We start from the raw sequence: 23,568 nt of genomic DNA, 5'->3' as shown, positions 1-23,568 counted from the left end.
CATTCTACTGGCTCAGAAATCCTTTCCGCATAATGCTAATTACCACATTTCCTTCTACCATAAACTTCTGAGGAACAAGTTTGGCAATTAAAGAGGAACAGTTCATTTACTATGAACCAAATATTTCTTAAGGATTGGTTATGCAATATAACTGATCGTAAGGCATTCAGAGTTCCCAAGTGACCTAATAACCAACAAAAATCACTGTCAATGTGCAACTGAAAAGAATACTGCTTATCTAAGGTTGTTGTTCATAAGTCAAACTTGTAAGAACAGAAATCATGTTCATTACTATGAACCCTCTATATTTAAGATGCAAAGTACCTCAGAACGGTGCTCCTCTCTTCCTCTGACTTGGTGATTAGTTTGCAGTTGTTCTCTAGGGAGAATACCCTCTGGCAAACAAGTGTGGGCACCACTACACCTGCACGAGTACTGAACTGAGAGACTAGTATTTGGCTGGAAATTGAAAGTTGGAAATCCATCATCCTTTCAAACGGCCTTGCCGTTAAGCCTCTTTCCTGGAATCCTCGACAGCTTTTGCTGGCAGACACCCTAAGATCGACACATAGTTCTGGGAGGAGAAACTATAACGAGGTCTTAGAAAGGCTTCTCTTTCCCATTTTCCAAGGCAACACTCCTGAGATATATAAAAAGTAACCATGGCATATATGTTTTTTACAGACACAGTCTCTAAAGCAATGAAGATACTGTACATTTTATTGCTTCAGAATGGGGGCAAGGAGGGAGAAGGGAAAGTCGAAGATAATAAGTATCATAGGTTATAATTCTGATTAAATTTTAAACTAAAATTTAAAATTTAGTTTAAAATAATTTATTCATTTATTTCAACTTAATTTAAAATGAACATCAAATGACTCAAGTGTCAGGAACTAGTTTCCCCTTCTCTCTGGAAATCATCAGGATGACTATAAAAGGTATCATGGTCCAACTATCAGATTTTTAAAAATCCTTTTAAGAGCATTTTAAGGGTGCCTTGCTGGCTCAGTCAGTTGAACTTTTGTCTCTTGATTTTGGCTGGGGTCATGAGCTCCAGGTCCTGGGATCGAGCCCCCTGTCCTGTCAGGCTCTGCGCTCAGCAGGGAGTCTGCTTGAGGATTCTTTTCCTCCTCCCTCTTCCCACCGCCCCCCCCCCACACTCTGCTCTCTCTCTCTCTAAAATAAATGGATAGACTTTTTTTTTTTTTTTAAAGGAACACTTTCATAAACTGGACAGTTCTAGAATGGACTCAGGAAACTGAGCATTTAGTTCGAATGGGCCCAAACTGAAACTGTGTAAAAACTAAATTCAATAGCATGGATGAAGAGACATTCTTTTGGGATTAGAAGTACAACAAAGAAAACAATGTCAATGTCCACTTTGGGACTTTTTTCCTCAATTACATTACAGGATTTAAAGTTTTTAAAGATGTGTTTGTAGTTATGCGTGTAGATGTTTCAATTAAGTTTCATTATTTCAACAGTTGAGTTAATCCACTGTGCTTTCAAGGTAGAGCTCAGTTAGACCAAGTACATTTCGGTGTGTTTTGGTTGGTGGTAACACTCTATAGTATTACTATGCCATAGTTACATTAGAACACCTCGGTCAGCAAAGCGTGCCCTTGTTCAGGGGCCGAAGCAATGGGCAGAGAAGTCGCACTTGCAGAGCAGGTGACTAGCAGGCTGGGCTGAAGAGAGCACCAGAGTTCCAGGCCAGCACCATGGGGCTGGTCCCTCCACAATCTGTATCAGCTATAAAGAGGAGAGGATTTTAGAGGGAGCTAAGCAAAGTGAAATCATTTCTCTTCCGCTAGTCCTTAGCTCTCATGTATCATCGTCACTTGCCTCATGCCAAAGACCAAGACTAGAAAAGGCCAAATCAACTCTGCTGACACATGCCAAAATGGGCAGTTGCCCACATGAAAAGCCCCCACAGATCCAGAGAACAGAAATCACAGGACACCCGATACTGCGAGGGAGGTTATCAGCCACACTTCTCTTTTCTTCTTTCTGTAAGTCAAAATACTAAATCATAGCATTTGAGAATTTGAGGTGGACACAGGCATATTTGCTAATTTGTTCAATTAATAAGAAAAGACCATTAAAAAAGTATAGTCTTAAAAGCCATTCCATAATAAGAGTGATTTTTCCTCCATCAATGGGAAAAAGACCAATGAAAATCAATAAGTAGTATCAGGAAAAGTGGGATTAGCTAACCACGTACAAAAACAAAGGAACAAACAAATAAATAAATCTGTGCTGCTATTCTATTCCTTGCACCAAAATAACTCCACACAATGAAGCCATAAAAGGAATACTAAAATCATGAGCAAGAAAATTTTATAATCTGAGTGGGTAAAACCTTTTGAAGAAGAAAACCCTGAAGCCATAAAACACAAATCCAATCGATGCAACCAAGCAAAACGTAAAATTTGCACATGGGAAATTACACAAGACCAAAAACAAATGGTAACACATGATAGAGAAATGACGAATTTCCTTAATAAAGAGAGTATTCACAAATCAAGAGGGTAAAGATCAAAGTGCACCAGAAATATGAGCAAACAGACAATTCGCAGGGGAAAAAAGGCCTAAAATACACATTAAAATGCTAAACTATGAAGAAAATATACAAAGTAAGACCACAGGACACAGATTTTCACTTAGATTGTCAAAGAACAAAATGTTGGTTAAAATATATAAGAAAATAAGAGCAATCACATTGCTCTAGTATTAAGCTGGAGGGCAATTGTGCATCTCCTCTCTCAATGTGCATACTCCTTCATCTAGAAATTCTCTCTTCAGGAGTGCATTCTATAGATACACAGACGCAATGACGTGGCTACAGAAAAGGACACTGCCCGGCAGCACGGCTTACAGTAGCAAGATTGCGAGTAACCAAACTGACCGAGGTGAAGTCTGAAATAACTGGTACTCCAGTCAATGCAAGACGGAGCAGCCGTAAGAGGAATGATGCAGATCCAAGATTCATCATTTTAAAGAGAAATCAAGGTGAATAGTATATGTATTTATGGAAACAGGGTAGGGTGGGTGAATATACTCAATACACCAGAACAGTGGTTCTCACCGTGTGATTCTGCAGACCAGCCGCAGCAGCACCTAGGACTGCTCAGAAATCCAAATAACTGGGGCCCACTCGGACCTACTAATGTGGAATCCCTGGGAGAAAAGTCTAGCTATCTGTCTTCGGATGCCTTCTAGGTAATTGTGATGCATACTCAAACTGACGAACTGCTGGGCTCGAGTATTTTTCAGGATACCCAGAACACTGGTAACAGTTGTTACATCTGGGGAATGGAAAGACTTTTCATTTTGGTACTTTTGGATTTGCCTACCATGCATATGTATCACCTATTTTACATAAGAAATTATCAAAACCTGCCACTTTGATCCAAAATGGCTAAGAAATAAGCTCAGTGTTTCTAGAAAACTGAATTATGAGTTCTGATTTATGGCATGACCCTTAAGAGAAAAAACAATAGCCTACTTTAGACCAAGATTTCAATGTGGAAGATAAGGCATACCTATAAATAACCATGCATGGTTTGGCACAGCAGAGCCTAAGTCTGGTGATAATGAACTTGTTATTTATTGAAGTAAGTTTTTAAAAAGAAAAACCTTTTTAGAGGTTTTATTAGAATGAGGCAGATTACCCTTATGTAGAGAATAACAATTAAAAACCCAGAATAAAGGCCAAGACAAAGAGAAAAATTGAACGTTTTTTTTTTTTTTAAAAAAAAGCACAAAAACCCTACATACTAAAATTGTACACATCAAGTATTGGTCCAATCTTATATCAATCTATTTACATTAAACAGCACCATGGTTTTCTCACCCAGGTTAGTTAAACATGCCCAGAAAATCGTGATGCAAAGCATATGTACCTTTAAAACAAAATAAATTCTTAAGAGAGCTCAAATTCTACACAAAAACAACTTCTTAGCAACCGTAGATTATTGATGATATCACCCAATTTAACTTAGGAAAAACAGGTTCGAACACTGTTCCAGGTGTCAAACTTTGAGAGCTGTTGCTATTCAACGTGGCACACAAGTAACAAAGAAACTCTTTGATGACAAGGGCATTATATTCAAATACCCTCCAACCTCCACCTTCAAATAAAAAAATATTCCTTTGGAATTAACGTTGCTGTCGTCTCTTGAATTTAGATTCAATTATCAGCAACCTTAAATTGAATAAGCCACAATCTTTAAAATGATTGCATAAAGAAAGGGAAGTAGTTAAAGCTCTCAGAAACAGGTAAGTTATAATTATAGATATTATATCTAATCAGGCTATAGGAAATTTAATACCATTTTAAACTTTACATTTAAACTAATTAGCAGTTTCATTTTGCCATTAAAATTAATAGTGCTTCACATCCAAATAGGTGTGGAGGTCTGATTATTTCCCAGCTGAGAGCAGTGTACGTACCTTCTTGCCTCTACTTTGCCATCTCACAGAGTCTCGGGGCTGCAGTGATTATGTGATGGTTCCCCTCTCCTTTCTGGAACTAACTTTTCAAAGGCCCCAGATTAAATATAACCCTTGGCAGCTTTATTCCAGTCATAGTATGAGAGAGAATCAGGTGCTCTCACTGGATTTTTCAGTCCTCTCGTCTAATCTGCAGATAGCTCTTAATTTGACTCTTCGCTAGGAAAGATGAGAGAGGAAAACTGTCATCCACCACCAGTAGAGGTAACAGTGAACTGCAAAGCTAACGTATAAAGCAATGTTTCATCATTTGGTCTCACTGCTGATGTTTAAGTGAAGTCCATAAACATACCAGTAAATTAGGAGTTGAAATTTTCTCTAAAAGACTGAAAATAGGCACAGTTCTCCCAGGCACATATACAATGGGTTTTCCTTACACCCTTCCTGCAAACTGGGAGAGAAGAGAGAATTGACTGTATTGTCTTATGGTGGAAACACCTGTCCTGGATTCCTTGCATTCCCTGGCCCAGTGCATTTGGGGGCATGCGCTGAAAGGTCCCAAGCAGAGTAGGTAGATCGATGAAGGTATTATATAGTAGTGACCCTCTAAGCCTGGATATAAAAACAGCTTTGTTATACAGACATTTCAAAATATCTATGCAGCAAAAGGACAAGAGACTTTTCAACTGAGTATCAGCTGAAAATCAGAGATCTGACTGCACTGACTTAATTATTGCCTAGTGTTCCAGAAGGGTACCTGCCACCAATGTGTTGGAAGGCACCAAAATTTAGTGTGAATGTAAATAAGGAGCTCAAGATATGGGGACGGGGAAAGCAATACTGAAACACAATTTGCCAGTCTCTACTCCTTTATGGCTAAATAGTAATTGAGCAAAGAATTCAGACCAGAATAGAAGTGAACCTCAAATACTGCTCTTTCCAGTTTTCTTTTTAAAAAGCTCATTTTATAACTGTTATTTATGTTTTGGGGAATTTATATATATATATTTTTTAACTCTGTATTCACAAGGTGCTTGGTGCTGTTCTTCATGGACATAACATTCTATTTACAGTCCAAATCATTTAAATACAGTCATTACATTGTTGTTGGGTGTTTTAAAATAAATGGTTATCTATTTTTCAACTGCCTTTCAAATTAGAAACTGTAATTACATGAGTCTCAAAGGCTGGCTCTTTGTGTTTTATTAATTATTTTTGTTGGTCTCCATCACAGATGGAATTTTTCACTGGTAATTCCTCAGAACTAAATCCATTCATACGGAATTCAGAGCAGTGAAAATAAATTTCACGCCATAGAGTAGGAAATGACAATGACAACAATAAAAAGGAGCGGGAGGGATCTTGGGACCAGCCAATAGGACCAATCAGTTCTCAACTGGTGTTGGGTTTTGCAAAGGCTGGCTCATTATAACTTGTACAACATAGTCCTTTGGGATCTTAAGCTCTTCCAACTTCATTTTGTCAGTGAGAGGTCTGCCAGAAAAGAACCATCGCTGGCTACTTGGTTCCACTCCTTCTGCTGCATGTAGCCTCCTCTTCATGTGGTATACAGTGTCTGTGCTGCGGACCACAAGTTTGAGGTCTTTGCCTGTGGAAAGGCGCAAACGGAGCTGACATTCATATCCCGAATTAGGTGGTGGCTCAGGAATATCCAGAGTCTCTATGTCGCTCTTTTCCTCTATCATGTTGATTGGTGGTGCCAAGCAGTAGACTGGAAGCTGATATCGGTTGCCCAGTTCATCATAGCACTCAGTGAGTGCACCTTCAGAAAAAGAAGATATGAACAAGAGTTTCATCTAAATGAACACATTTTTATTTACACTTTGCAAAATGCGCAACTCTCTTGCTAGCTTGCCACTGGAGAGAAAACAATGTAAGGCCAGTCGTTGCCAACTGCTTAGCAATGATCATCGTCAAGGCCCATAACCAATTATTTGAGTGTGTATCTAATTTTACCTTAGCTAGGACCCTAGTTCCTTTCCCTCACATTTTCTAAGTCATTTCATACCTCATTTATACTTTCATTAAATGCTAGAGGAAAAGAAAGCACACGAAATTCAAATTTACTAATATTATTAATGCTTGGACCAAATTAAGGGAATATTCAAATTGTATTGGGATATCTTTTTAAAGAATGAATCCGTAATAACCACACAAAAGCAAAAAAACGGATCCCTAAGCTCAATTCACCACAACACAGTGTTCCAGAGCAGTTTCCTTAGTGCCTCGACTTCCTAAATACTTGGCCAAAAGTCCTTCGTCCAAAGAGACCACAAACTGGAGACGACAACCCTATCAGCTGCTCTGGCTCCTGGCTTGTATATGAATTTCATTAGCACGATCACCACAGAAATGACTGAGGGGTTGTATTTAACCCCAATTAGTCAATCTGTTACGGAGAAGCTATGGGTTAAAAAGGAAGAATAAAAGGGGTATGAAGTTTATAACCAGGTATCTCAGGGAGAGAAAAAAGCATTTATGGTTTAAAAGAAGGTATTAATGGCTTATTTTTTTTTATAAAAGCATAAACTGCATTATAATTACCAGTCGGGAGGCCTGAAAGCACACTTAATGAATACTTTCTTACAAGATTATTCATATCATGTCCTTTGCTCAAACTGGAACATTAGTGTCAGCTGACTGATAAAAAACAAAAACATCTACCATATTCAAAACACTCACATATAGGCTAATGAGTATGGGTTGGGACACTGAGAAACAGTTATCAATGAACCAACGAGTTAATGAACTGATCTTTGTGGTCACTATCAATAGGCTGAAAATACAAGGCACCCAAAACGAGACTGGAACAGTACCAGCCCAGCACGGCTTTGATCAGTCTGTCTTCTAAATTACGTAAGATGGGCTGGGGTGAGAATGCAGTCACGAAGCATAACACACACGAATCTCCCCTTTCCTCTGTGTTTAAAGATACCGCACAGCCTCTGTGTTGTTCACTAATTAATGTGAATGCTAGGACATTGCCGAAACAGATACGCTTTAAGCACAGCGTGATCACCAGCAGTTCCCTAACCATCAGCCATCATGCTGCAGTGCCAATGCTATTTATAAAGAGGGCTAGAGTCAGGCGTGCTAACTTCATTATTTATATAGCCTAGTCCTCCTAGCTCTGAGGCAAAGAAACCTACTAGTGTCTTCCAGGTGGTCTGGCCACCAGGAGAACTAGGAAAGACAACATGGAGAGTTCATTAAAGACCCATTACCTCTATTAAGAAAACACCTCAGATACATATCCCACGGACCCACGGATAGTATGGTCAGCCTGACAAGTACAAGAGCAATGTTCTGCTAGAAAAACATTCTTTTAGAGAAGCAACGTTCTAAATCATTATCTTTGAAATCTGTGGACCAAGAGGAAACTCCCAGCCTTCTATTAACTAGCTGTGTAACATTGAGCAATATTCTTTAACCTGATACACCCTTCTCAACTAGCAAAATGAGACAGAAGAAAATCCCTAAAGTGGTTTCCAGGTCTGCATATGCTTCTCCATCTTCAGTATCACGACAGATATAAAATAATAGGGCTGTAAACAAAAGCAGTCAAACTGCAAGTAGAATGGTGTCCGGACTGCAAGACAGTTTACATTTGTAGCCTCTCTAGAAAAGGACTAGGGATGTCATAGCAGCTTTTACGAGTGTGCTACAACATGAGTGCGTGCCAATCTCAAAACAGACGTACAATCTAACAGGCACTCTGGCTCCTCCTGGATATGAATACCCACTCGTTCATCACAACGGAAAGCAGTCTTTTTTTCTTAAAACTAATTTCAGTCATCTGCCAGTTCATTCATTCATTCCTTTTTTTTTTTTTTTCAAATAACCCTAAAGGAAGAGATTTTATTTCTTTTTTTAGGTAAATTCTACCACCAACATGGGGCTCAGATTCATGATCCTGAGATCAAGAGTCTTGTGCTCCACGAACTCAGCCAGCCAGGCCTCCCTGGAAAGCAGTATTTTCCCTTCTGCCCTTCAGCCCAGCAAGTCAGGAATTCAGTTTTCAGATCTCAAACGGGTGAGAATAAAATTCCATGGAAGAGGTGCCAGTAGATGGCATATCTTCTTATTCCAGCTCAGGCAGTGCTCATATCTATGATGCTGTAAATAAGCTACCCAGACTTCATATTGCTTGGCTCCTATACTTTAATTTTTGGGGAAAAGGTAACTTGTATTTTATTTAACATGAAATTTTCTGGCTTGTTTACTCTTTTCCTCACTTCTGTCAAATTATAATCTGAGTTATAAACATGCTTTGAATAACTAAATAGGGGAAAAGTCCAGACCATGATGTCAGATATGATTTAGTTACATTTTAAGCTATAGTTTTATGGGTTACTCTCTCCCCAAATTAAATATCTGGGACCATAAATTATCAGTAAAAACAAACTTTGCTTACAATATAGCCCACAGTTGAATATTACCCCAGAATTACCTACTCAGAGCAGAATGACGCCTCTATAGGCCCAGACCTTTCTGAACAATATACTCCCAATTCCCCACCATTTACTAGCCCCACATCTCTTCAGTAAAGACAAAACTGCTCTGCTAATAGTGATCTCTAACACACAGCCTCTGCGGGACTTCATACGGACCACTCCACGTACTCCATGGAGCTGCTGCATGAACATTTACTAAACACCTGAAAGAGTGTAGGGCATATCACTAGCTCTGGGGAGGAAAGGTTACAAGAGAGACAACATTGTTCTTGATCCCCAGAAACCTCTGATCAAGGTAAGCAGCTATAGCACACCCACCAGAGATTTTAAATACAAACTGATACACTGAAAATCAAACAAAAGCTGAGACATCACACAACAGAAGAGTGACTAACATTGGTAGACCAAAAAAGGAGAAATTCTATAGAAATAGTGTGTTCTGGGCATGACACAGAGTAGAAATAAAGGGCATCTCAAGAAACAGGAATGATTGGGGCACCTGGGTGGCACAGCGGTTAAGCGCCTGCCTTCGGCTCAGGGCGTGATCCCGGCGTGATGGGATCGAGCCCCACATCAGGCTCTTCTGCTATGAGCCTGCTTCTTCCTCTCCCACTCCCCCTGCTTGTGTTCCCTCTCTCGCTGGCTGTCTCTATCTCTGTCGAATAAATAAATAAAATCTTAAAAAAAGAAAAAGAAACAGGAATGATATGAGAACAAGAAATAGTACAAGGTAAGTAGGAAATAGCAAGTGGTTTTGCTGGGGTGAAGAGAGATCGATGATGTGAAATTACTAGATTGACAGCAATAGTGAAAACCTAATAGAGGGTTCTAGGGTTTAGATTTCATACTACAGGAAATTACTACAGGTGGCTGATACAGTACATGAGTCATTCACCCAACAAATACTGAGTGCCTGTTACATGCCAAGCAATGTTCCAGGTGACAAGACAAAGCCTGAAGATTATTTTATCATTTGCATAAAGGGAGAATGACTGGAATCAAGGGGACCTGATAAAATGATTGCCTGACTACAGCAATGGAAAGAAATGGATCTGAGAGAATCAGACCTAACAACAGGTTACGGATGATGGAAAACAAAAAGGAAAGAAGGATCACCTAAATCGGAAATGAGAGTGACGAAGAATTCAGGGTTAGAAGGTTTTTGCTTAGTTTTTAACTGCTTCAGGTTTGGTGAGATACTTCAACTGAATTATGGGCAGGTAACTGAACAAGCCTATTGGGAAAAGGGTAAAAGCAGCTTACAGAGTAATAATCTCAAATGTACAAATCTGAACATAAAAGCAACACTTAAGAGTGCTTACTAGTTCTGGCTCCGAGCACTTGGCATACATTGACATTTAATCCTCACAATAGCCCTCTACGGTCAGTCTACTACACTCATTTCGCAAATGAGAAAATCGAAGCAGAGAGAAATAACTTGTCCAGGGTCAGACACAAGTGACAGAGTGAAATAATTGGATTCCTGAAGTAAATGTATAGCATATGGATAAAACCATAGGGCTTGGTTCCTGGATTAATGATACGGTGAATAGGAAAAAGGAAATGGACATGGGGAGGGAAGGGCAGAGGATAAATATTAGAGGGATGAAAAGCCAAACATGAATCACAAGGAGTAAGAACCCAACAGTCTAGGGACGCCTGGGTGGCTCAGTCGGTTAAGGCTCAGTCCTGCATCGAGCTCCTTGCTTTGCAGAGAGCCTGCTTCTCCCTCTGCCTGCTCTGCTTGCCACTCGCCCTGCTTGTGCTCTCTGACAAATAAATAAGTAAAAATCTTAAAAAAAAAAAAAAAAAAAAAAAGGACCCAACAGTCTGAAATGCAGTCCATCAACACAACTGCCAGTGATGTGAGCAATGTAAGGTCAAAGAAGGAACTGGAAGATGAGGCAAAAGAAAATGGTGACCAAGTTTCAGTGCTGTGAGGCCACCAAGTGTGGTGACAAAATGGACATTTACCGTCACTGTCGCATCTGCCATATTTGAGAGGAATATGTGAACAACAGGACACAGTTATAAGATGGGAGAGTTTTTCTTAAAGAAAGCCTATGTGTTCAAATACAAGAGGGAAAGAACCACTTTGAAAGTTGATAATGTAGGGGCACCTGGGTGGCTCAGCTGGTTAAACCTCCAACTCTTCATTCTGGCTCAGGTCATGATCTCAGGGTGGTGAGATCGAGTCCCACATAGGGCTGCACTGGGCGTGGAGCCTGCTTAAGATTCTTTCTCCCTCTCCCTCTGTGCCGCCCCCCTCCCCACCCCACTTCTTGTGCTCTCTCTTAAAAAGAAAAAAGTTGATAATGTAGGCATTTTTCTAGTAGGTTTTTTTTTTTAAAGATTTATTTATTTTAGAGAGAGAGCACCAAACGTATGCACAGAGGGGAGAGGGGGGAGAGAGAGAGAATCTCAAGCAGACTCCATGCTCAGCATAGAGTAGATACGGGGCTCCATCTCGCAACCCTGAGATCACGACGGAGTTGAAATCAAGGGCCTGATGCTTAACCAACTGAGCCACCCAGACGTCCCTAGAAGGTTTTTATTGACCGCCGCCTGGACACTGAGGGTGTAGTTCATTCAGTAGTTCTTTACTAGCTCTAAAGAAGCTCTAGTCAGGCTTGCTCACACTTCTCACCAAGCAGCCTCTGTGGAAAGACATTCTTGTCTTTTTTCCCTTCTCCTCACAAACCTACCACAGGCTTCAAGTCCTAGCAGAGACAGATGGCTACCAAGACAAACAATTGCCAGAGCATCACCTCCCCAGGTCAGGAAGCCCTGACATCTCCCCATGATAGTAAGAAATCTGCCAAGACTCTACCTTCTGTTCTAATTTCATACATAATTTTCTTTTTTTCAAAGATTTTATTTATTTATTTGACAGAGACAACAAGAGAGGGAACACAAGCAGGGGGAGTGGGAGAGAGAGACAGATGTCCCCCTGAGCAGGAAGCCTGATGCGGGGCTCAATCCCAGGACCCTGGGATCATGACCTGAGCTGGAGGCAGACCCTTAACGACTGAGCCACCAGGCACCCCCATACATAATTTTCTGAAGTATTTACCTTCTATCTAGATGACTGCTCAGATGTTCTCTTTTCCTTGGTCAACCTGGTTTTCTATGGCTATTTTTAATTAGGCATCAAAATATTTCACAAGAAAATTATAAAGATAAAAGTAGCTTATATGCCAAAAAATAAGAACAGCTTTACTAAATGCCAGGAACTCTTTCTCCAACAATCTTTCAGGTTAAAAATGATGTCTTTTAAAGCATTCAAAGGCCTCACTGCTTATCCCTCTATGCTCACTCCTATAAGACTGCAGTCAGTCTTAACGTTTTTGCCACTTGAGACTTGCATAGCTACATGAACAAATCTGTAAAAGTTAAACATCAATTTTTACATTAGGAAACTTTAGGAAATATGAAATGTTATCTTGTGATGATGGTTTCACAGGTGTATACATGTCAAAGCTAATCAAATTGTACACTTTAGGGGCGCCTGGGTAGCGCAGTCATTAAGTGTCTGCCTTTGGCTCAGGGCATGATCCCGGCGTTATGGGATCGAGCCCCACATCAGGCTCCTCCGCTATGAGCCTGCTTCTTCCTCTCCCACTCCCACTCCTTGTGTTCCCTCTCTGGCTGGCTGTCTCTCTGTCAAATAAATAAATAAAATCTAAAAAAAAAAAAAAATTGCACACTTTAAATATGTGCGGTTGGCATACTTCAGTATACCTCAAGAGAGTTGAAAAATTTAATATTTAAAATACACTGGCAATCCGATATAGAAAACTGCCCTTTAGGGACACCTGGGTGGCTCAGTCGGTTAAGCATCTGCCTTCATCTTGGGTCATGATCCTAGGGTCCTGGGATCCAGCCCTGCATCACGCTCCCTGCTCATCAGGGAGTCTGCTTCTCCCTCTGCCCCTCCCCCTGCTCGTGCTCTTATCCCTCACCCCCACTCTCTCTCTAATAAATAAAATCATAAAAAAAAAAAAAGAGCAAATGCTTAAAAAAAACCAAACTGCCCTCCCAAAATCAAGTAGGTGATGTCTGGGAACCATAAATCTTTTGTTACATTGGGGGGTCTCTTTCAGAGCTTGTGGAAATACTGTCTTTATTCCTGACTTTTCTGACTTCTCTTTTCTAACTGACCCACAAGGCACAAACTCTGACTTTTTCAACAAATATGACTTCCTATAGCAAGGAAAGCCTAAGCACATAATTAAGTTGGACAAGAGCACTGATACAACAGAAAGACTATAAAGGAACAAAAGAGTAGGTTAGTCCTATAATTTGGGAAGCCCACTGTCGAGCCTGATGAGGAACAGAAGACTAGAGGAGAAGCAGTGAATCTGACGCAAGGAGTGGCAGCTTTAGAGTTGATGACACTCAAATTTTAATTTAGACCCTAATTTTGGACATATTCAGTCTGTTTCCTCGAGAATAACAGTATATACCTCACAAAGTTGTTGTAAGGATTAAATAATAAAACACACGTAAAATTGCCTAATACATAAAATAAACCCGTTGAAAACAATAATGTTGGTTCCCTTCTCACACAAGTTTTAAATCTCAGAACTAGACTGTGTACTCACTAATAGCAGTATACAAAGGATCAACTTTCGTGAAGTTTGAGTTCACTGCTTTAGGCCTCATGAGGTTCTCTACAAACCTGAATCACAGTAATGTCAAAAGGGCCATCACAATTATCTTTCATTCAGTTATGAGCAGTCTTTCAGGACTAACTAATGACAGTCTCTCTCTTGCAAACACTTTGTTGGGAATAATACTAAACTTATATCTGACAGTCAGGCTTTAAGAGAAGCAGTTTTAGCTCTCATCCTACCAAGTTAGAATTAAGACTGTGGCATTCAGAAGCACCAAGTCTACCATGTCTTAGAGCAAGCACAGGTGAAAGGTGGCTTAGCTTGTATTTCTCAAGCCATATGATGGCTAAACGGTGATTAAGTGCTTGTGTAGGGGGTGCCTGGGTGGCTCAGTTGTTTAAGTGTCTGACTTCAGCTCAGGTCATGATCTCGGGGTCCTGGGATCGAGCCCTGCATTGGGCTTCACGCCCAGTGCAGAGTCTGCTTCTCCTTTTCCTTCTCCCTCTGCCCCTCCCCCCACTCGTATTCAAGCTCCCTCACTCTCTCAAATAAAAGGAATCTTAAGAAAAAAAAAAAAAGAGCTTGTGTAGGGGTACCTGGATGGTGCAGTCGGTTGGGTGTTCGACTCTTGGTTTTGGCTCAGGTCATAATCTCATGGGTCAGGATCTCATGGGTTGTGAGATCTAGCCCCAGGTCGGGCTCCCTGCTCAGCAGGGAGTCTGCTTGAGATTCTCTCCCTCTGCCCCTTCCCCTACTCACTTGCATGAGGTCTCTCTCTCTCAAATAAATAAATCTTAAAAAAAAAAAAAAGAGCTTGTGTAACATTTTGTCACATTTCTAAGGGGACAACGATCTTCAGAGAAGCCTACTGACACAAGGACAATGACCCACCTCAACTATTTCAGGGCCTTTGATGCTTTAAATGGAAAAAAGGGGGAGTGACAGCAACAGAAGAGTGGATAAATTTACATTTTACAACTCCAAATCATTTTTGTTTCGTCGATAGACAATAGAAATTATTAATATATTAATATACTCTTAATTAATTAATTTATGGTTAGTCATTTATCAGATCCTTGATTAAGGCCCTGTTTCATTTCTAAACACAACAGTCTGGATAAAATCCTCTGTCTACCATGTAAATGTAACATCTTCATGCTTTCATTCCGAAGCCTTATGGTCATGACAAATTTATCAATTAAGTTTATTAAATGACAAATTCTTACAGGGCCTTTTAAAGGAGCCAGAATTCGTGGTCTGCTTCTTAATGGGCCTCTATCACATTCAAGGGAAATAGAAACAAGGTCTACACATATGCATTTCCTGCCTATCCACGTCTTAGAGAATCCACTTGTCTCTTTAGTATTAATAGTTTTTGGGTTTTTTTTAAAGATTTTATTTTTAAGTAATCTCCACACCCAACATGGGGCTTGAATCCACAACCCCAAGATCAAGAGTCACAGGCTTGGGGTGCCTGGCTGGCTCAGTTGGTTGAGCGTCTGCCTTGGGCTCAGGTCATGATCTCCAGGTCCTGGGACTGAGCCCCACATTGGGCTCTGCACTCAGCAAGGAGTCTGCTTATCCCTCTCCCACTGTCCCTCCCTCTGCCTCTCAAATAAATAAATAAATAAATAAATAAATAAATAAAATCCTAAAAAAAAAAGTCGCAGTGGGCCCCACTCACTAAGCCAGCCAGGGGCCCCAGAACTATACAGTTTTAAAGTATTCTATATATTGTGGGAGGGACTAAAAATGGAATTAACAGTGAAGATTACTTGTGGGTCACTATAAAAAACAAAGATGAAATGACTTGACAATGTCACTCCATTGCTTTGTTACTGTTAAATCCAGGACTTGAATTCAAATCCCAATTCCAATTCCATGACTTATAACTTGAAAAAAGGATGTGACCGCTCCATATTTCAGTTTTCTCATTTTTTATTTATTTATTTATTTATTTATTAAAGATTTTATTTATTTATTTGACAGAGACAGCCAGCGGGAGAGGAAACACAAGCAGGGGAGTGGGAGAGGAAGAAGCAGGCTCCCAGCGGAGGAGCCTGATGTGGGGCTCGATCCCAGAACGCTGGGATCACGCCCTGAGCTGAAGGCAGACACTTAACGACTGAGCCACCCAGGCGCCCCTATTTATTTATTTATTAAAAAGATTTTTAAAATTTATTTGAGAGAGACAGAATCTAGAGCAGACTCCACACTGAGCATGGAGCCCGACTCGGGGCTTAATCCCAGTATGCTGAGATCATCATCTGAGCTGAAACCAAGAGTTGGACACTTAACTGACTGCACCACCCAAGCACACTTTCTCATGGCTTTAAAATGGGGGCTGTTGTAGATGACTATTACACCATGAGAATTATATAACATTACATCAGTATGATGTTATGATTCTCGGTCTAGGTGTTCTTTCCATCATGTTGGCTCCCTATACATAGGAATGCTCTAATTATGCTATTTATAAGTGCCTTTATTTTAACTTTTTTTAATTAAAAAGATTTTATTTATTTATTTTAGAGACTGGGGGAAGAGAGAGAGAGTGTGTGTGTGCACAAGAAGGGGGAGAGGCAGAGGCACAGAGAGAAGGAACCCCAAGCCAACTCTGCACTGAGTGCAAAGCCTGATGTGGGGTCAGTCCCTCAACCCCAAGACTTGAGCTGAAGTCAAGAGTCAGATGCTCAACCAACTGAGCCACCCAGGCACCTGTAAGTGCCTTGATTTTTTAAAAACTTACATCACATTATACATAGTTCAATTTATTCACATTTGATATATTTTGAGATAAGACCAGGAAAAAGGAAAACAGAATTCTGGACAACTCTTTTGCCTCCTATATTTTGAAGGTGATTAAAAAACGTTTTTAAAGAATTACCCTTTCCTTTTTTTTTTTTTTTTTAAGATTTATTTATTTGAGAGAGAGAGCACACAAGGAGGGTGAGGGGCAGAGGGAAAAGCAGACTCCTGCCCAATGCAGGACTCGATCCTGGGACCCTAGGATCATGACCTGAGCCAAAGGCAGACGTCTAACCGACTGAGCCACCCAGGCGCTGGAGAATTACCCTTTCCTACCTCCTACATCCCTACGCATGAAAATGGACAAAAGAAATGACCTTCAAAAGCCTAACTGAACACCTGGCAATATTCAGTCACAAGAAATAACAAGAGTAAAGTTGGAGTTAAGTCTGTAAGAAAGAGAAAAGTGAATAACAGTGAGCAGCTACTCCTAGACAAGAAAGGTTAAGAGGGGAGCTTTTACATTTGCATTGAGAAGGAGACAGAAAACACATTAATTGTAGATGCTAAAGAAATAAACAACCACCTTTCTAGAAAATTAGAAGGTAGGGAGAGAGGGAGTAGCCAATTTTAAAAATCCTTTTTAACCTGCTACTTAATAATTCTAAAAAGCATTAAATGCTCTCATCTTTCTGAAACAGGTATTGTTTCTGAACAAGCTTTAATCGAAAATTACTTAATAGTCACTATGGGCCAAGCTCTGAAAAATGAAAATAATAGCCACCTTTTTTTTTTTTTTTTTTTTTTTAAGATTTTAAGTCATCTCTACAGGCAAAGTGGGACTCAAACTCACAACCCTGAGATCAGGAGTCATATGCTCTAGCTACTGAGCCAGCCAGGTGCCCCCCACCTTTAAAAAAAAAAAAAAAACAGAAAACCAAACAAACAAAAACTCCCTCTGTTTATGCTAATTTGGGTAAACCACTTAATCTGTAATCTAGTTTCATTGGCAAGATACTATATTAGGAATGTTTTTAGGATTTTTAGGTAATGGCAAAATAGGAATCAATTAGAAAAAGGAGATACTCTTTAAGAAATTTAGGACCATGAGAAAAAAAGGGGAAATCATGAAAAATAAAGTTCTTATAGGATGCGGAGGCTGTGGAAAAGAGGTACCAGATACCAGAATCATCCAGGGAGATTTTTCCACAATACACGTGTCCATATATATCTGAGTCACAACTTCCAGAGTGAAAATTGCCATTTGAGAATAATGACCTAAAGACATCACTGGTATTAATGAAGGAAGATAATTAAAAAGCACGGAATTATTTTGTGCTGGACAAGACAGAAATATAATGAATACAACCTGCAGACTCGAATTGAGACAAGAACAGAATTATTCATGGAATCACTATATGAAAAAGAAACAAAGGAGGAAACGTGGGGCAAGGGTGTTGGGTGATGGGAGGTGTTTTAGTTGTTTCTCTGAAAAATAACTCAGGAAATAAGGTAATTATCATTACATAGGAAAAAAGGCCACTGACAAATACATAATTTTTGTGCATATAACACTGATACTAAATGCAATTTAAACAAAAAGGGTACAATCCTTGCTTTTTTTGCACATACAATCTAAAATAACAGAAAAGATAAGACCTATACAAATAATGTTTACAAAGACATTTCCGTATTGTTTTCAAACTTTAAAGAATTTCTTATAATATTTATATTGGGAAGATAACATGAATAGGTTGGGCTAATAAGATTATGGGAAGAGAAAACAGGATGAGATGAAAACAAGAAAGCAGAGACTTGACTGAAGGAAGCCTAGAAAGGAGTGTATGCCCTAGGATCTCTTCAGATTGTCAATCTAAGATCAGTTCAATACTCTTACGGGTAATATTGACAGATGTCGATGAAAGGAATAGGGATGGGCCTAAATAGGGATGATGTTAAACTGTCATCAATGCTTTGGTGCCCAATTAATAAATCTGCTACTACTGTTGCTACTGAATCAACATGATCTCAAAATTTGATTAGGCATATGCCTATGGGCAGAGTCCCCCCAAAGCCAGAGAAAGATGTTATCAGTAGATAATATATCCAGAAAAATGATCAAATTATATTAAAGACTTTAGTATAAGGAATTTACTTGTTAAAGCCAGAGTCCAAAAAAACCCAAACATTAGCACTATTTATCAAGTGCTTTTTATAGACTATGGTAACTAATTTACATGTGTTATTATTATCGCATTTAATCAATACAACCACCCTATAAGGTAGATAGTTATAATCCATATTTTATAGGTGGCGGCATTGAAGCTTACAGAAAAGAAGTGATTTGCACAAAGTTGCATAGCCATGAGTAATACAGTAGAGGCAGAAAGTAAGGCTAAGTCTGATACTAAAGCCTGAGCTAAATATCTAAAGCCTATGCAATATCTTAAACCTAAAATATGAAGTATAGGATGTTTAGGGTCTAACACAGCTAAATGTATCCAAAGTAAAATTTCATATACATAACTACACCAAAAAAAGGGAAGAAATTTCAGTGTCACCAATGAGTAGATCTAGGTAAAAGAATGCAGCTAAATAGTTAAGTTATAAACTAATGGTGAGTTAGAGTACATGAGTGAACACAATTCAAAAGTCCATCCAAGAAATGCTGTTAAGGTTCAAATATGAACAAGGGAATTCAATCAAAGGTAGCAATACCCAGAAAATTATTATAGAGCTTTGAACAGGGAGAGATTGGACATCAGTTTGAGTCCTTCATGCTAAAGCAGAAAACACTACTTAAACATAGAGGGGAAGTAGAAGAAGCTCATCCTATCAAATTTCCAAGAATAATTCTCTCTAATCTGTTGGTTGGTGAGGCTGCCACAACATTACTTTTGTTGGCAGTTCACATAGATAAGCAAAAACAAGGGACTTAAGTATTTAGAGATCTGAGCCCATATCCAATAAAATATACATAAGCCCCTGCCTTAAATAAAACAGAGCTGCTTTGCCTCCGTGAACTTGTAAACAAGGCCATAATTTATAGAACGCAATCAGATATTCCTATAGATAACTATATTAAGTACAAAGTAAGGAAGTCAAAGTTCTAAGGTTCTGGATCTCAGGCTTCTAAATTAAGACAATCACAGATAAATTAATTCTTTCCCACTTCCCACCCCTACTCCCAACCAGCAAACCTATAAAAACAATAAACAAATACTGCTTTAAAAATATGGGATATAAGCATTAAAAAGAGAGGGATGATAAAAATAACTGTAAAGGAAGGCTCTTTCCTTTATATTACAAAAAGGGAGTATTTGAAGACAAAATATGGAACTAAAAGAGGTAATGGAGCAAGATGATGTGCACCCCCAATCACACAAGGTAAAGAATTCAGAGACTATCCATGCGAATCGGTACTAAAGAGTCATACTGAAATGGCATTCAATTACACATTTTTCCAACTGTAGGAGGCATCAGTTTCACACCTGTGCAGAAGAGTCATTATATACAGTGGGTACTCAATAAATGTTATTAACCCAAGCCTATACTAATAAGCTTTCATAATAAAGAACAGAACAGCTATGGAATATGTATTTTTAAAAGTTTCTTGGAAGCACAGTTAATTCAGAAAATTAACAGATTTGGAAATCTGGGAAGGATACTAATTTAAATATCTGGCTGGCTCAGTTAGAACAAATATGCGACTCTTAATCTCTGGGTCATTAGTTCGAGCCCCACATCAGGTGTGGAGTTACCCAAATAAATAAAACTAAAAAAAAAAAAAGAAAAAAGAAAAAGGAGCCAAAGGACATAAAGCAGATGATTAAACAGTGAAAAGCAGTGTTCTGAAAATGCAGACAAATAAAGAGAGATATTGAAAAAGAAACCATGGGGCGCCTGGGTAGCGCAGTCGTTAAAGCGTCTGCCTTCGGCTCAGGGCGTGATCCTGGCGTACCGGGATCGAGTCCCACATCAGGCTCCTCCGCTATGAGCCTGCTTCTTCCTCTCCCACTCCCCCTGCTGTGTTCCCTCTCTCGCTGGCTGTCTCTCTCTGTCAAATAAATAAATAAAATCTTTAAAAAAAAAAAAAAAAAAAGAAAAGAAAAAGAAACCATGAAGGTATAAAGGAATAAGAAGCAATGCAAAGGAATGCAGGTGATTACATAGGAGGCTAAAGAGACAACCTGGAAAAATATTAATTTGAAAAACTAAAGAGAAAAATTTATAAATACAGTTATCAAAAGAGCCAAGAATGTAATATAAAATTAACACTTAGATCCCAGTATACCATGAAAAATTCTGAAGTGTTTCTAATCAAAGAGACCTAGCAAGAGGATATGCATGGGTCTAGCAAATATGTCCCTGGAAACACTCAAAGCTAATGGTGGGGGGGCACCTGGGTGGTTCAGTCGGTTGAGCATCTGCCTTTGGCTCCGGTCATGATCCCAGGGTCCTGGGATGGAGCCCTATATTGGGCTCCCTGCTTGGCACAAAGCCTGCTTCTCCCTCTCCCTCTGCCTGCCACTGCTGCTGCCTGTGCTCTCTCTCTCTGTCAAATAAAATCTAAAAAAAAAAAAAAGCTAATGGTGGTCCTTAGAGTCACATTCCTAAGCAAAAGAGAACGAGGTTCTTAATAATGCTCAGGGCTGCAATCATAGAAAACTGTCCTTCAGAACATGTCTAAGTTTATGTTTGCGCATTATGCTAAAAAGAGGCTTGATGAGAAAGTATAATGGCTAAAGGAGCATCCACTGAGTCTCTACGGCTTCTGAAATCTAAATTTGAGACTACTTCTCTAGTGCTCATAGGAAACGAGTGAAGTAGAAGTTCTAGAAGATAGGGACAGGGGATGGAGGGCCCTTGATGAAGAACTAGGAACTTTCTAAGTGTGGCAGTTGGAAAATACAGGTTATCACGTGTTCTCTTTCTTGAGATTAAAAATATTTAAAAAACATAAAAAATACTGGGGAACCTGGCTCGTTCATTCGGTGGAACATGCAACTCTTGATCTTGGGGTTGTGGGCTCAAGCCCTGTGTTGGGTGTGGTGTTTACTTAAAAAATTAGATAAATAGGGGCGCCTGGGTGGCTCAGTCGTTAAGCGTCTGCCTTCAGCTCAGGGCATGATCCTGGTGTTCTAGGATCGAGCCCCACATCAGGCTCCTCCGCTGGGAGCCTGCTGCTTCCTCTCCCACTCCCCCTGCATGTGTTCCCTCTCATTGGCCGTCTCTCTCTCTGTCAAATAAATAAAATAAAATCTTTAAAAAAAATTAGATAAATAAAAAACAAACACACAAAGTAAATCTCAAGCTGAAAGGCATATAAAGAAGCAAAGAGGAATGCTCCCCTTCAAAAAAAAATGCACAGCAAGGAATATGAACACTTCCCATTTGGTTTCTTGCTATAGAAAGGAGCTGATTATGTTCTCGTTGTCCTTGAGGACCACCGAACATACCATGTGGTAATGTTATGTTTGCACCATCAATGATTGCTTGTGCCAGTTCATGATCATTGCTCTCAAAAGCATGTGCGGCAGCCTTCAAGGCATCCCAAATCTCTTTACGGCCTTCAAAAGCTGGTGCAGTATCCCAAAATTCGTCCCTCTTGCTGCGCAGTTGTCCATCTGTCATGGGATAATCGCTTTTCCATTTGGGTTTCTCCTTTTTCAAAGGCTGGTTACGACCTAAAGCGACTGAGAAGAAAAAAAAAAGCTGACGTCAAAACCAAAATTTACAAATGATGTATTAAACGTTATCTGGTCATTCCTCTCTGATTCATTCATCAAAATTACAGCTAGAACTTTACCTAATAATTAATTCTTGCATTCTGAAATTCCCCCTATTTTAGAACTACAAGAGCAAATGAAGACATTGGATGGCTCTACCCAAAATGTCCAGGGACAAGTTAGTAACTCTTTTCAATGCCATATGCCTTCTCCAAAGGATGATTTTAAGAATTACTTAGAAAACTAGCAGTAAGTGTTTCATCAGACAATAAAGGCAGGATTTTAAAAAGTCAAAGGATACCATTAAAGAGAGGTAAGATACTAGGAAAAATCAAGTAGCAACACTAGCTTGAATCTCAGGACTCTGGACATATAAAGCCAGAAAGCAGGAACTGAGAAATCCTTAGCAGGGGAAAGACTGCTCTGTGGTGTCCAAAGAAACAGTCAAACCACCAGCTCCATGAGGAACCACCAGCTCCATGAGGAAATCTGATCATAGGAGCACCCCACTCTGGACTTCAGTCAAGGAACTGTAAATGCCTCTCTCTGAAACTTATATGGAGCTAATTTTGAAAAGGGTGAGAGAGAAGGTCAGAAATCAGTGCTTCACTCTTTGGAGAAAACAGGACTGAACAGGGAATCCTTGATACTGGACCACGGGAGAAGTTCCTCACTACAAGAAACAGAAGAACTACAACACCCTACTCCAGTTTGCTGTAAAAGGCAGCAGAGCCCCTTAAAGTATGTTACATAGTGGTGGGGCTAGAACAAGTCTGACGCAGCTTCTTTTAACCAGATACTTACCTGGCCTTTGATCACTGATCTCACACTGACATACACAGCCATTCTCAGTCTTACACAGTGCCATAGATAAGAAATAGTTTGATAGATGGAAAAATCAGTAAAAAGAAAATTGAAGCTTGATGGAGTCTTGGGTAAGAGTAGGTGGGAAGTAAATGACAGAGAGGTGGGAAGGAGAGGGTGTGCATCAAAATTCAATGTTCTATATTTAACTGCAGAAAGAATACTAATTTAAAAGAAATTACTCTCAAAATGGTTTTAAAGAAGCCATGAAATTAACCACTCCCTTACTGGCCCAGAGCCAAATGAAATTTGGGCTATTCATAACAGAAATAAACAAAATTACTCCAGTCCCTGGGCAATCTCAATACACTATACAAGGCTATGTTCCCAATGACAGAACAAACTAATGCTACAAAGTGTATCTGGATTGACACCTGGATTAAACCTCTGTATTTTCCAAATAATAAATGTATACAGCACGTTATTCTCTAAGAGGTGTTCAGAATATGTCAGATAATCACCGATTCTACCAACAAGGCAAAATGAAACAAATTTATTTTCTGCTATATTAACCTTTAGATAAGTTAGTAATAGTTTAGGGATGACACTCAATATTAGTTTACTGAATAGGGAGAAGATAGGACACAATAGGTAAATACCTATTTGAATAGGTATCTATTTAATATTGAAACGATTATCTATTATACAAAGTTATCTATTCAATATTCAAATAAGATTCCT

The 23,568-nt window shown here is 39.4% G+C and overlaps 1 protein-coding gene across 1 annotated transcript in view; it reads right to left on the bottom strand.

Moving 5' to 3' along the window:
- Window positions 1–3,728: 3,728 nt before the first annotated feature.
- UBTD2 (ubiquitin domain containing 2) overlaps window positions 3,729–23,568 on the bottom strand; it is a 60,989-nt gene continuing 41,149 nt past the window's right edge. Inside the window, exons 2-3 of the mRNA XM_045792112.2 lie at window positions 21,754–21,990; window positions 3,729–6,238 (exon numbers count right to left, since the gene is read on the bottom strand). Coding sequence (XP_045648068.1) covers window positions 5,841–6,238; window positions 21,754–21,990 — 635 coding nt within the window. The 3' untranslated portion in view covers window positions 3,729–5,840. The remainder of the gene's footprint in view (window positions 6,239–21,753; window positions 21,991–23,568) is intronic.

The sequence above is a fragment of the Ursus americanus genome, chromosome 15 (genome assembly GCF_024610735.1).
Source record: "Ursus americanus isolate L20-20 chromosome 15, mUrsAme1.1.p, whole genome shotgun sequence".
Lineage (NCBI taxonomy): Eukaryota > Metazoa > Chordata > Mammalia > Carnivora > Ursidae > Ursus > Ursus americanus.
The sequence above is the reverse complement of the archived record's forward strand: the minus strand, read 5'-3'. Positions and strand labels throughout refer to the sequence as shown.